Raw genomic sequence first — 14,678 nt, 5'->3', positions numbered from 1 at the left:
GCGCCGCACCGCCCCCGGAGAGTCTGGCGGGGCCCGGGGAGCCCCTGCGGGGAGGAGGGAGGGGCGCGCAGCGCCATGTGAGCGGCTGGCGGCGGGCGGCGGCCCTCGAGGAAGATAGATGGGGTGAGAGACAGGGCGAGGTCCGGCTGTCAGCGCGGCCTCAGCCCCGCCGCGGAGGGAGCCCCTCCTCCCCGCGGCTGTGCGCCGCTCGCTGCCTGCCCGCGGGAGCCATGGCGTCCAGCGAGGAGGACGGAGGCGGGAACGGCGCGGTGGAGGAGAAGGAGAATGGCAAGAAGAAGAGGCTGGGCGCCCTGGCCACGGCCTGGCTCATCTTCTACAACGTCGCCATGACCGCGGGGTAAGCGGGCGCGGGGCACGCCGTGGGGCCGGCAGCACGGCGCCTCAGCGGCGCACGGAGCCGCGGGAGCCGGGTGCGGCTCGGCCGAGGCGAGATGGAGTCCCGCGCACCTGGCAGGCTGGCGTAACCATGGGGCAGCCGGGCGTGAGAGCCGGGGCGCAGGGGAGCCGCCGGCAGCAGGGCTAGCCCCTGTCTGCCGAGCATTGCCTAATACGGTGCAGCGCTGCCAGCCGCCAGCGCGTCACCCCGAGCCCGCCGCAGAGGTTAAGTATAGCCGGGAGAGGAATGCCGGGCGGGGGTGCCGCGCAGGCCGCGTCCCGCGGCACAGCCGCCGCCGCCACCCCTCCGCCGCCGCCCGCCTCCGGGCCGGCCCCCGCGCCTCGCCGGGAGGGGGCTGCCGGCCGGCCGGCGGGGCGGCGAAAGCGCCCCCGGTGCCGCCGGGGGTCTCGGGGCGGCGGTCTCGGGCGCTGAGGGGGCGCCGGGGGCTCGGGGCGAGAGGTCCCGGGCGGCGGCTCCCGCCTGCGGCTGGCTCGGGGGGGTGACCGTCTGGTAGCTCGTTCAGGTCCGCGAGCCCCTGATCCACGCGAGCAGAGCCCGCGCCGGCGCCCTGCGAGGCACAAGCGTGCAGAGAGCAGCGCGGTGCTCGGCGCCAGCCGGCATTTGGTGATGAGCGGGGCGTGGGTGGAGGGGGAGAGAGCTGTGGTAACCCACGGGGCGCGTTTGAGCTAGTGCTCCGTAGTGCCATGCTTAGCTTTGAGGAAAGCGGGCGTTTATTTTGGATAACAGACCATAAGAGCGCTCGGGTTTGTGTTGTTTAGTGATTGAAGCACATCATTTCACTGCTTGAAAATTTGTCCTGTTCACTAACCCTTGGGAAAAAAAACACACCCCAAACTATTCATTTCAACGTGCTTAAAACTGAGAACCAACGATTTTGTTAGTTCTACGCTGACATTCATCGTGAGAACAATTTTTACCTTGGCTACCAGTGGGTGAACTCTCTGCCATTTGAATCCCGTTGAGCAAAACTGATACACCGTAGTTGAAGCAGTTCACACACTGATGCAGAAAGCCAGGAACATGACCGTAATGACTTTCTTCTCACTAGCGTCTGTGGATCATGAACACATATTCAAGTCTGTTCATATACTGCAGCAGCACTTTTTAAAAAGTGCTTTTACTCAATGTAATTTTTTTCTAGCTGGCAGGTTAGTGTTACCTCGCTGAATTCCCAGCCTCGTGCTCCATGTGTGAATTTGCTAATGAACACTGACTCTTGCGACTGACTTTTATGTCTGTAGAAGATTATCGAACTGTATTAGTTTTGACCTTAGGTGCTGATTCAGTATCTCCCACTTCCTTCTGTCCCATCTTCCATTAATATCAAAGGGACATGCAAAAAAAATACATGCAAAATTGCATATTTTTTGTGGGAACAGAGAAATAAGAGATAGGAACAAATTTTTATAATCTTTTACAGATACAGTTTAAGAGAAAAATAAGCATTTGAAATAGAGCAATACTTAACAGGGGTACTACACAAGAACAGTATGTTTGTCCATTTGTCCAGACAGTGCAATATAGCAAAGTGTTCCTAGAGTTTTAACAAGCTAATACATAATTGCATGTTAACAACCATCCTAATAGAATATTGCAGCTTATCTTTCTTTCTAACAAAAGTTTAAGGGACCAAAATGAAAGATCAGTACCCAATCTTACTGAAAGTCCCAACTGGAAATGCTGCCTTTATTACAGAAAGCGTTTGCCATTTCCTGGTGATGTGCAATACTCAGTACACTGGCTTTCCTGAGATCCAAAGTCAAAGCCACTGACAACTAAATAAATTGATCTACAGAAATTCATGTCCAAATAAAAATTTATTTAAGAAAGATATTTGCAGTCTTTGCTTCTGAGCATAGTCCAAGTTTACTCTCTCTGCAGCCTTTTGTTACAGAATGAGGTGCAGAAAATGCCTTGTTAGATTAGATGTATTATGACTTCTCAGGGTAGGGCTAGGACAGGGCTGTTGCTGTCACCATTCGTGCTGCCAGCTGGATGTAAACTCACTGTCACCTTCCTCTTGTCAAACACTGCAGTATAAAACAGGGCAGCTTTACTGTGGAGGACCACAAGTGATATTGCAGTAATACCTCGTTTCCACTGTGGTCGGAGACAACCTGAAATTAAGGCACTCAGATTTAAAATCCATTATAAAATCTAAGTAACACTTGTAGGGGCAAATTTTGGAGCTCTGGCTGATCAGATTCATGGGCTTGAAGTAGAAGGGGGTCAAGGAGGGGAATCACTCCTACCATGTAGGGAGGCCTGACCAGCTCTATGTGAGTTTGAAATGCAATCATGAAGCGCTGGAATGGGCCAGGCCAAGTGACTGCGTAGCAGTAGGCACTGGGTGTGAGGGGCTGATACTGAAGTACATGCCATCCGAGGCGAGCAGGGAGCTGTCACGATCCATGCGAACCTCATGCCGTTACAGCACAACGGGTCTGACCAAAGGTCACTATTTCCTGGTGCCCCATTTCCAATGTTAGCCAGTACCTTATGCTTAGAGAAGAGCATAAGAACAGGAGAGAGGTTAAATATTTATCCAAATGTTTATATAATATTTCACCGAATGTTTATACGCTCTCTGAATCTGCCTCTGAGTGTTTCTCAGACCCCTCTGCTTTGTCACTTGGGCCCTTGCTTAGCTAGAGCTCATGTACAGCGTGCTTGCTGGGGCTTTAGTTAGAATGGGAGGACTGAATAATTGTTCCCAATATCATCAGACAAGAAGTTAAGCTGAAGTTACTGTAATTTTTGTATTTTTAACTCTCGAAATAGTCATCCATACCTCTGTTTATGCCTGTAAGTCTATATTAAAGAACTTTTGTACTTTCTTAGTCTTTGTGGATTGAATCCTGAAGTTTCAAGGCAGATCGCTAGCATGATGTTTGTAAGAATGTGGTATAGCTCTGCATTAAGGATGGAACATATAGTGCGCTATTTTCAAAATCTTAATTATATAAACATGGATATAATTATTTGGAAGGAATTACACATGCCTTGGGTTATTGTACTGGGTCTGGATTGGGTGGTGGGGGTCAGCCCACCACAGTTCGGAAGTTGGTTTTTTTTGTCTCAATTTCCATTTGAGATCTCAATTTGTTTTATATCAAATTCCAGTTTGATTAAAAGATACTGCTATTTACTTGCTTTTACATTGGAAGGGTTATCAGTTGGTAGCATTGTTCAGTTTCCTTAAAAAAATATAAAAAAATTAGCCAGCACCGTGAAATGTGCTACTTAAATATACCGTCCTCTGTAAGTCAGGAGCATAGAGTACCCATCTTCCATCACTTTGGAATCTGATTTTCAAAGATGACTTCTCAACACTTTTGAAACTGATTCATAATGGTAACTTCAGCTGGACAATCACAACCAGAAGCATTCAGATCACTAGTCAGTTCTGAAAATTATGAGTTGACGGGCCATGAAAAACGTAAAAATGATGTGCACAGGTTCTGGACCTTTACTTATACAAACCTGCGACCCAGAAGGGTGGCTTCAGTGCCGAGTTCATCACGTGTCTTCAAGTAACAGTAATTCACAGTAAAGGTGCATGAGGATTTAATAGTAAAAATACATAGTCACTGCTAGTGAAAAGTCTGATCGACCCGTGGTTTTGGGGAGTCCCCTCAGTTCAAGTAAAGAAGTAATTCTCTATCCTTTTACAAGTAAAGAGATAAAAGAGTGTAATGTTTACATAACATTGTAATATTTATGTCTAAGTATATTTTTAATAATCTCCTAAGAAAACCGACAAGTGAAGAAGCAAAGATATTCTGTGAAGAAAAATATTCTACTAAATTATTTACAGTGGATGGATATTTTTAGAATTCTAATTTGAAATGTATCCATTCTCTTTCTTTTGTAGGTGGCTGGTATTAGGTATTGCCATCGTGCGGTTTTATATACAGAAAGGAACACATAGAGGCTTATTCAGAAGCGTTCAAAAGACGCTTAAATTTTTCCAGACATTTGCTTTGCTTGAGGTAAATTTTAAACATTAGTTTGCTTTACTGGATGCTGCGTATGATAGGCAAAACACATGATTAACCTGAATTCAATATCAAAATATTATATTAGTACTTAAAGTCCTTTTAACTTTATTACTTAAAGAAGGTTTGGGGGGGGCAAGGTGACTAGTTGAAACAAATGGACACTTTTTTTCAAACTTAGTTCTGATATTTCTTTAAAACAGATACTGCCTGGGAACTGCTTTGATTTCAGAGTCAAAAGCCAAAATCTCTGAAGGCATTTCAGCCAGCAGATCAACCATCTAGCTTAGTAGATACCTTGTCTCCATCTCCAGAGATGATAGCTTCCCTCTTATTCATTTTACTGGACTCGTTATCCTTCTTTGCCTTTCCTGCTTCTGCTTATTTCCAGACTGGATTCATATGCCCTATGCAATCCGTTAAAACAGGGTCTGTGCAAGTTGTACAAAGTATTCTTTAAATAATACAACTTGTGGTAACTACACACTCATGGTCTCAGTTTATGGTACCTCTATAGAATGAAACTGTTGGGTGTATTGAGCACTTACAGTTCTTTCCCAGGCACAGCAAAGAGTGCCTATCTACGTTTTAACTTTTTTTCTCAATTTGCCTATAACATCTGTAGTTCAAGGAACTATTAAAATCATCTGTCCAGCTATATATAGGCTTTTATGCAATTAAACTCTCACAATAAGTAATTCTACTCAAATCTGCCAAAATAATGAAAAGCGCTCTATTTGCTAAACATTACTGACCAGAAAAAAACAATAAATCTGAAGTTTTGTAGCTGTCATTGGCAAAATTATAATAATGTTATTAATCCATAATGAATACAGAATATTTTAAAATGCCTATGCCTTTAGCATCCCTTATATGATTCCCTCCACACTGTCCCATAAAATTCTTCTTTGAATAAGATAATGGAAGGGAAGCTCAGTAGTTGAAAAAATAAATGATTTGTCAGTATCTAAATATGTAATGTATACAATTAATTAGGAAAATATATCTCTTTCATGTGTTTGAACAGATCAGATACTGAGCCCATCACAGCATTAGTTGGCAGGGCTCTACCATGTCTTTTAAAGTCTGTTAGTCGGAGAAAAAAAAAAAAACAGTTCTCCTTCAGAATTAAGCCTTCATTGATATTCATATCAAAAGGCCATGTTTATAGTGTAGATAGTAACATACAGTACATCAGTAACCTCCAACTTATTTTTATTTACAGGTAGTCCACTGTGCAGTTGGTGAGTTCTTTGTTTTAGTTTTTCTTGTAACTGATTAAAACATGAATTGTGGAACAGAGATAACATGTTTCTCTTTTTAAGGAATAGTTCGCACATCTGTGCTTGTGACTGGGGTCCAAGTGAGTTCAAGAATCTTCATGGTGTGGTTCATTGCACATAGTATAAAACAGGTATGTGCGTGAGCAAGTTGTGTTTTGATTGTTTTTGAGGAGAAGCTATTAATACAGTTCTCGTTTCACCAGGAAGACCGGTTTAAAAATTAGTGACATTCCTCCAGAGAATACTTACATACTTGTGTGTGATTTTGGAAGTTGAGGTTACAGGATGGAATTTATGCATTTCTACCCAGGAGACTGGGTATCAGTCTGTGCATCAGCCCTGACTTTGGCATCGTGACGGCTATGGTCTACCTCAGTGAGATCAATGGCTACTGCTATTATTTACCAGCAAATCTACCACAGTGTTACCGATTCCCTTTTAAAAACTTAAATTAGCACTTACGGAATTAATCTAAATGGAAATATGTCTTAAATAGAATTTACCTGGATAAACATGGTTGTGATTTTGCAATTTATTTTAGGAACATTCTCAAGATTTTAATGTTATGGTAATATTAGTATTTGATGGCCTGCATACTGCATTGTTTTCATTAAAAACATATCAAGTCATCCAGCATGCCACAGTGATGCTTAAAGTCCTGTATAAATGACAATAGTTTTATTTGCCTGGCCGTAGGTGGTTATTGTAAGTCTAGTGATTTGTCGTTAGCAGAATGAAACCAGCAGACTGCTTACAGCTAGTAGATAGGACATTCAGTTCAGTTTCTGAGATCTGCTTTCTGTGAAGGGCACGTAAGAATTGAGATTTTGAGTCTGTGCTCCTGAATGTCTTTAAACTTAAAAAGCTGAGCCATTAAACTGTCTCACCAGCAGATGGCATATGCCTTTCTGCCGATGAGATATAGCACCTGCCTCAGTTGCCAAATCCCTTTTGTTTCAGTTCACAGAGGACTTGTTTTCTGCACTTCATCTTTTACTTTACTGTCGCTTTTCTTAACATGGAATAGGCTTTTTGTTGCTTGTTTTTTTCTTTTTGGTAAGCTAAGTGTTTTCATTTTTCCCTTAAGGGAAAATGTCTCAGAGATTAACAAGTTGTTTATATTGAATGTTTATATGAATGCTGGAATATAGCACTGCATTTTGCCATTTTGTTATTATCTGCAGTGGATTAAATCTTTAGCATATCCAGTCATTTCTTTTGTTTCCTTTATCTTCAGTACAGTAGGTCAAGCTGTGTCCAAGAAAAAAATACAGCTGAATGTATGTCTGATTGTATTTCACGCTGTTACTGCTTAGCAGACATGAATGTTCAGGGTCACTTTAGGTGGTAAGAGGCTTGTTAGTGATAATAGCCAGACCCAGATCTCTCTACTTGACTGGAGATTTGCAAGGCAACAGATAGGAATTCTCTACATTCTTATTTAAAGCTCTTCTGCTTGGATTTAGCACTGTGACGTGAATCCGAGTTTGGGTTATCAATGTTTGTCTCTAATCGCATGAGGCTAAAAACAGCCTAATTCTGTCTCTCCCTTTGCTTATTTGTTTGGACGACTTTGCACTTCAGTTGTTGCTCTTTGTTTGTGAGTTTGCTGGCATTTTTATATCTCCTTTTCTTTTGTGATGCTGGTGAAATCCTTTCACTAAAAGTGCACCTTCTTTGACTGACACATTGAGGGCGAATTTATGAGGTGATGAGCACTTAAAATTCTTCTTGACTTTTGACAGAAATGTGCATTTTCAGCATCTTTGAGATGTATTAAGCTTTGTCACCGTGTTGCATTTTATTTAAAAATACAGTTTCCCTTTTTTGTAATTTTAACAAAACTTCTGTTACTTTATTTTATTTCACAGACATCCCTGGAGCTTTTCAGCCTTCAGGCATGGAAGTGTATTACAAAATTCCTTCCCTTTTAAAGAAAAGAAAATTACTTGCGTGTAATTCTTCTTCTCAGAAGGTAGTGTTTGTAATAGATCCCCATGTGCCTTCTTTGTATTTGGGGACTTTTGTTTATTTGTTCACTTAGAGTGAAAAAGAACTGATGTTTTGAAACAGCAGAGAGATGCGCTACCTACCGATGAGGCAGTTTAATGACTCAGAACTTAAATCTTAAACGGGACCGTTGAGTGAGTTTACCCAAAGCTCCTGATCTACTAACTACTCTTCATTTAGAGATCCATGTTCCAGCTCCTTTGCTATCTTACAGCTCCCTGAACTCTGCCAAATTTGATCTTCTGCAACCAAGTTTCACTTAGTAGATTATACTAAGCAATTCCTTTTATCTAAAGTTTCGTGGAGACGTGTATTACACGGTGAGGAAGAAGGAAGATAAAAAGTAAGAGAAAGTCTAGGAGACAGAGTAGTGAAATGCAGAATGGGTAAAAACTGATTATGAAAGGAACGTATCTTCTGTAGCACTGTTTTCCTCTTGCTGTTTTAAGGAGTAAGAAAATAAACAAGTAAATCAACCACAAATAAAAAGAGGACACAGTTAGATAGCATAGTGAAAATGCAGGTAGGGAATAAAGAGGAGGAATAAGCTTAATTATAGGGTTTTATATTTTGATATTTGCATAATGGATAAAGATTGCTCAGTTTGCAAAATGTCTGTATGTTAGTAAATACATATGACAAAGAACTGTACATGGTAATGGTTTCAGCATATTATTTTTATGCCAAAATTTTCTTTCTTTAAAAGATATTAGTTCTGTTCCATGTATTCTGTTCCAAGTCTGTTGCAGTTTGCACAGAAAAGTAGCTTAAGGATGAAGAAAGTGTTGATTCTTTATAATTCTGCAGATCCAGAATGAGGAGAGCGTTATTCTTTTTCTGGTCGTATGGACTGTGACAGAGATTACTCGATATTCCTTCTACACATTCAACCTGCTCAACCATTTGCCATACTTCATTAAATGGGCCAGGTGGAGATGTCTTGCACTTCAGTTTCTCATGGTTCTGTGCATGGTAGTTCCACGCATGCTGATCTAACACACAGGAGAGCAGACGTTTGGGCTTTGGTTACACATCAGCAGAGTGCAAGTCAGTTGCTTTATGTGCCTGAGGTCATTGTTACTTGATTTAAGATGTTGAAAATATTTTAGCTGAGATTTTGGGGTGATTTGTTCTTTGCTTTCTGTGTCTTACAGTTTGAACTCTGGTTTCATTTACTTTATTTTTTTTTCTTTATCTTTGGAGTCATCTTTTAACTTACAGTATGACTCCTTAAGATGATTTTGAATACAGTGCCCAAAATTAAGCACCTCTGCTAGTCTTTGTGGATTTGAAAATGTGGGAGTTGTTGCCACTCAGTCTGTATGCATATCATTACTTTATGAGAACTTCTGCTTTATCAGAGCTTTTGTAAGGTTATATCCATGTAGTGAAGCTAAACGTTGACTTAGTTTAGCTCACATAAAAACTGTGTTCTGTATCACAACTGCTTTGATTTTGAAGCATACTTAAGGTTGGCCACAAGATAGATGTATTATAGAGACTGCATGTTTATCAGACTTAACTGGAAGAGTAGTATTCTCTGTAGTCATTATTTGAAAAATACATGTACATATATACATACAGACAGACTTGTACTGTTAGAAGGAAAATATCTAACCTACATTCAGCGCAGGTGACTTTCATTTAAAAGAGTGTGTTTGTTTATTTTCCTTTATTTTTGCTTTATAGATAATGCAGTTCTGATGCTTCTAATGCACTTCTTTGATATGTCTGATATTTATGTCCATTCTTATAACACATTATCTTTTTGCTAATACCTGAGGTGGTAAGCTTGGTTATGTTTAAGCACTAAATGGCAAACTTAAAAATAATCAGGTCTGGTTTCATTAATAATTTTTTATGTAGGCTTCAGAAAGAGAAATGCATTCAGAAAGTACTACACTGACAGATACAATTTTTCCCATCAAGTCAGTCTATCTTGAATGACAGAATGTTTGTTTCCTTATAATAGACAATAGAAAAAACTGACATTGTCATAACAGAGATATGTGGTGAAATATACTATAAACAGAACATTTGAAAATATATTCTCTTTTCGTAGAGTCCAAAATATCCCATCAAGATTTATGGACAATCAAACAGTACAACTGGGCATAAATTCGGTGCTCCAAGGGAGCTGGAAATTTCTGATGTTTAGCTTATAATTGTAAAAGATTTGCCTGTCCGATGTGAATGGGATAGGTGTGCTCTAAATTTTAGTTCAGAATTTTTACTTGAGGTTTTTTTCCTCACTGCATAGAGACGAACTGTGTGTCAGTCATGGCATCAGTTCCTTATACCTCCCCATATCTGTTCTCTGACCTGTGAGTCCACTAAGCCCATTTGCTCTGAGGAGGGTTTCATATTTGGTTGCTGCTGTGTTGGATCTCATCTCTTTTGGTCATGGAGTGCACGCTGTGCCTTTCTCTCTGTGTGACAGCTCTCATTGCTGCTCCCTGCATGAACTTGAGAGCTGTTCCTTAGGAGAAACTGCATCCCCACGGTGCACTATGCGTAAGGACAGCACAAAGCCTATTGATTACGTTTTTCATTTTGTCACCGCCTATGTGGCCTATGGCTTTCAAACCACATTTTCTTTAAACTGAATGCCTTCGCCTTTTATTAGAACATCTTCCCATTTTAAAATGGATCTGATACGTTGCTGGCACTGTCATTTTATTTTATTTTTTATTTCCATTTCCATTAGTGGTAAATGTAGTAGTATTTGCATTTCCCATGTGGCCATGGGTAAAACAGGCTTCTGATGTTTCTCAACATTTTCATTATCTTCAAAGAAATTATAATACATGGAGTTGAGCCAGTGTGTGTGCACTGTGACAAAGATACGTAGGATCATCTGAATTGGGGATCCAGTCCTCATCTGAATCCTGTCGGTGACAACAGTAACGAGATCAATAAGTTAAAAAAAAGACATTATTGGAGACTACAGATTTGCAGATTTTTTTACTCTTTAGTATTAGAAAGGCATACAAACATTCTGATACTTCACTGTTTTTAAATAAAAGGACTGAGGAATGCATTCTCTGTAAACCTAAGCAACGCTATCCAAAGTAACTGCAGCTGGTATTCTGTGCCAAGTCTGGATGTGGTCCTTGATTTTGGTGCAGGAACTACTGCAATACATTGCTGTGCCACTAATAATAGCTAGAGGAAATTTTAAATTCGTGGGGCATTTCTCACAATGTTGTTTTTTTTTTAATGCAGATACAACTTTTTTATCATTTTGTATCCTGCTGGAGTTGCAGGTGAACTGCTAACCATATATGCTGCTTTACCCTATGTGAAGAAAACAGGAATGTTTTCACTGAGACTTCCCAACAAATATAATGTCTCATTTGACTACTATTACTTCCTTATTATTGTCATGTTCTCCTATGTGCCATGTAAGTATTACTTAACTATAGTAACGCTAACATAATTATCAATTATCAGCAATGCTGGAAACACTGCCTGTACTTAAGTTTGCTGAACGCTTTCTATCTGCTTTCTGTTGTTCCAAGCTTTACTCTGCTTTAATTGGTTAGACTGAAATTTTCCATCCTGTTATCTGCCTCAGAACATAAGCTGTCTTAAAAATTTTAAGTGAAAATGCTAAAAACATTTCTAAAACTTGGACAGAGTAAAAAAAACCTTTTTTGCTTACACACAAATGTTTGTAACTGTGTTGCTGAGAATTTCTAGTGCCTCTGCCACTCTGAAGCAACGGCTTAAAAATTGTCATGCAAATTGTGCCAGAGATTTGCCTTGGTTTTATTGCTATTAATATCCATTTACATGTCACCTCTGAAAATCACCATTTGAGCATGCTCAGGAAAAACTTGGAACAATGTTCTCCAAGATTTCATTTGCACAGAAATCCACCCCCCACACCTCTCTGAATATACTTCAGTCCCTGGTTTAATCTGCTTGTCCTTGTACTGCTGGATACCAGAAGCCACAGATCCATTGTCTAACCAGAGCTAAGATCAGAGAGACTTTCATTTCCAGTGTTAACACTGGTACCTAAGCAGCGCAGACAAGGAGAAAGCAACCTGATTCAGATACGGCACCATGAATGGGGCTAGACCAAACTAGGCAAATAGAATATTTTAGATAATATGGACAATGAGGCTAGAATAAAGGCAAGAGATTAGGGAGAGGCATTGAGAAGCAGGAAAACTGAAGTTAAAAGGGTCTGTGATCTGCATCCATAAATTTAAGAAGTTGACCTGAACATGGAATTTCACAGTATGTACACACACTGAGATTTTTTGTCACAAGAAATCATGAAGGCCAATGAGAGTGATTTATATGAATAAAAACTCTCCTAAGATATCATAACCTACTAACAGTTTTACAAGTGTTTGTATAACGTAATGCTTCAGGAATAAATCTGATTTTCTATCCATTAAATATAAGAATCAAATGGATCAGCAGGACAATAGTACGATAGAGCTCAGAGGGCCAGGAGAGAGGGAGCTCCTCGCTTCCGACTTGAACAAGTAGGGTAAATACGTATCCTCCTCAAAGTCTTAATTCAAACATGCTTACCTTAGCACAGATTTGAAGGCTTCAGGCAGCGCCAGCAAGTGCTTAAGTCCTGTTTATACAAAGAAAGTGTTGGAGGAAAGTTCCTTGAACACGGGTTGTATATTCAGGGGGCCTTGTCGACTTTTGAGTAATTATTGTTTTGTAATTCACAGCAATGTTCATAACTTGCTATCATTTACCTTAACCAGCTGCAGCACTGTGTGCCATAATTTTTCCTCAGTTCATCATTCTGCAAAATTGTATTTTTCCGTTATATGATCTGTTGAATTTTTTCATCTAATTTTCTTTCTTGTATGCTTTGATCAAGTATTTCCACAACTCTACTTCCACATGCTGCGGCAGAGAAGAAGGGTGCTTCATGGAGAAGTAATTGTGGAAAAGGATGATTGAATCAAGCCGTGTAACTATGGTGCTTTTAATGGAAAAAAAGAGGGTAAAAATACAAAACTTCCTGTGATTTTTCTGAGTCCAAGTTTTAAAACATGGAACAAGAATAAACAACTGTGCATAAAATAGCATGGACTGTATTATTTTTACAGTATGTCTTCAGACTTATCTTTTCATCCTTGTTTTCACTTTGATTTTTAATTGTTCATTTCTTCAGACAAATTATTTTCTTATTTTCAGTAGGTTGACAAATAGCATTAAGAATTGGAATAGCTGGCTACTGTGCTTTCTATTCTGACAGTTCTGTTATGACCTGTAGTTATAATCAAGAACAGAAGGAGGGTTGATAAGTTGTACTGAAAGAGAGTCTTCTGGAAAACAGAGCATAAATTAGGTAATAATGTTTTTCATAGACTAAGTTATTTAAGCTTTATATTAAATAATACCTTTCCAGTTATAAGTACTGTTAGCATGTTGTTCAACATTCTTTGAATTACAAGATCACACTGTAGAATTCCAGAAGGACTTTTGAAAGGAGCAGAATTTTAGGTTGTCAGTGCAAATTTAGATCTTTCTTTATTTTCATTTGTAATTTTAAAGACATGTAGAATAATAGATATAATATTAACTGGTTAAAAGTTTGTGCTGAGGAGTAGACTTGATGTGCCTACCTTTCTCTGATCAGTGGATGGAATGGGACTCGTTTGCAGAGGAATACTGATTGTCAGCATGTTTCCTATTCTACATTTAATTATGTATGCAGAAAAATTACGGGATTGCATTTAGAAACTGTAGCTATAGTGAGATATTTAAATTCTTATAAATAGCTAAGTGGGATAAAATATATTTGAAATAGCATCTTAAAATGTAAATTGTGCTTTGAATCATCCCATTGTGCAACTTTAATTGCTCCCTCCCCGTTAATTGTTTATACTGTGTTGACCTAATTCTATCTAATGTCTTCAATAATCTGCAAGAGGGATGTACAGTGTATTAATAAAAGTTACAGATGAAATTACGTTACATGATACCTGAGTGAGAGAGGTCCAGTAGATGGATTAAATGTAGACAAGAATTAGACGCAGCCTAAGAGATTCAGAGAAAAGGTAATGCATTTGGGGAAACTTGGATACTTACGAGAGAGAAAGAAGACTGAGATGTAATAATGTAGTAAGAGGCCTTGATAATATAGGCAACAACATTGCTTCTGGCATCACTAATGTCAAAAGAAGAGTATATATGGAGAAGAGCTGCATCAGGCAGCTGGAAATCAGAATACTCCTTGTAATTGCTGAGGTCATTTCTGGAGTATGGTCTTACATGTTGAGTACCTCGGGGTGAGGAATTCAGTCAATCTTCTGGAAAGTCAGAGAACAATTACAAGATCAGTTGAAGTGAGAAAGAAGTTGGTAAGATTGAGTCATTAAGTATGTATAATTTTTTTTTAAGTGACAAATACATGTAAAGGAAGAGGCTTTCTGAGTATGAAGTTGTAACTAGAAGTGATTATATAAATTTGAAAAAAGGTAAATATCCAGTGAATATCAGGAGAAAGATCAGTTAGGTTATGGAATGACACAGAAGTACTTATCAATGTATACAGTTTCTTGGAAGGTTTTAAGCTGGATGTAATGCAATAGTGGAAAATAATCTTCCTTTAGCAAGAGTTTGAACTACGTACTTGAATAGGCAGTTTCCATTTTTAGCTTCAATGATTCTATGATAATACAGCTTTTTTTTGAAAATTGTAGATACACCTTTTTCTAGTGTATCAGGTCATTTGATGAAAAAGCAAGGATTTACTACATGCCTAACTTTCAAATTCCATTTTGTGCCTTAAATTTGTGATATTTATGCGTGTCTTCATTACATGTAAATTAGTTTCCTTTTAAATGACAGGTACATAGTGGACTTGAGCTAGAATAGTTGTATTTCTTCCAATTTTAGAAGGTGTAATCTTTGTATTTTTTAGAACAGATTTCACGCAAGGTGCTATAATTTAACTTACTACTTCTCTGTTCTATATGCAGC

General features: G+C 39.5%; 1 protein-coding gene across 1 annotated transcript; it reads left to right on the top strand.

Annotated features, from left to right (window-relative positions):
* Window positions 1-230: 230 nt before the first annotated feature.
* HACD1 (3-hydroxyacyl-CoA dehydratase 1) lies at window positions 231-12,650 on the top strand (the record flags this gene model as incomplete). The annotated part of the gene is made up of 7 exons (XM_082015546.1): window positions 231-358; window positions 4,293-4,410; window positions 5,642-5,660; window positions 5,742-5,830; window positions 8,517-8,638; window positions 10,935-11,113; window positions 12,568-12,650. 7 exons carry the CDS (start codon window positions 231-233, stop codon window positions 12,648-12,650), a joined length of 738 nt encoding a protein of 245 aa, XP_081871672.1.
* Window positions 12,651-14,678: the final 2,028 nt, after the last annotated feature.

This window comes from Phaethon aethereus (assembly GCF_964289735.1).
Source record: "Phaethon aethereus genome assembly, chromosome: 2".
NCBI lineage: Eukaryota > Metazoa > Chordata > Aves > Phaethontiformes > Phaethontidae > Phaethon > Phaethon aethereus.
This window is presented reverse-complemented; position numbering and strand designations above follow the sequence as displayed.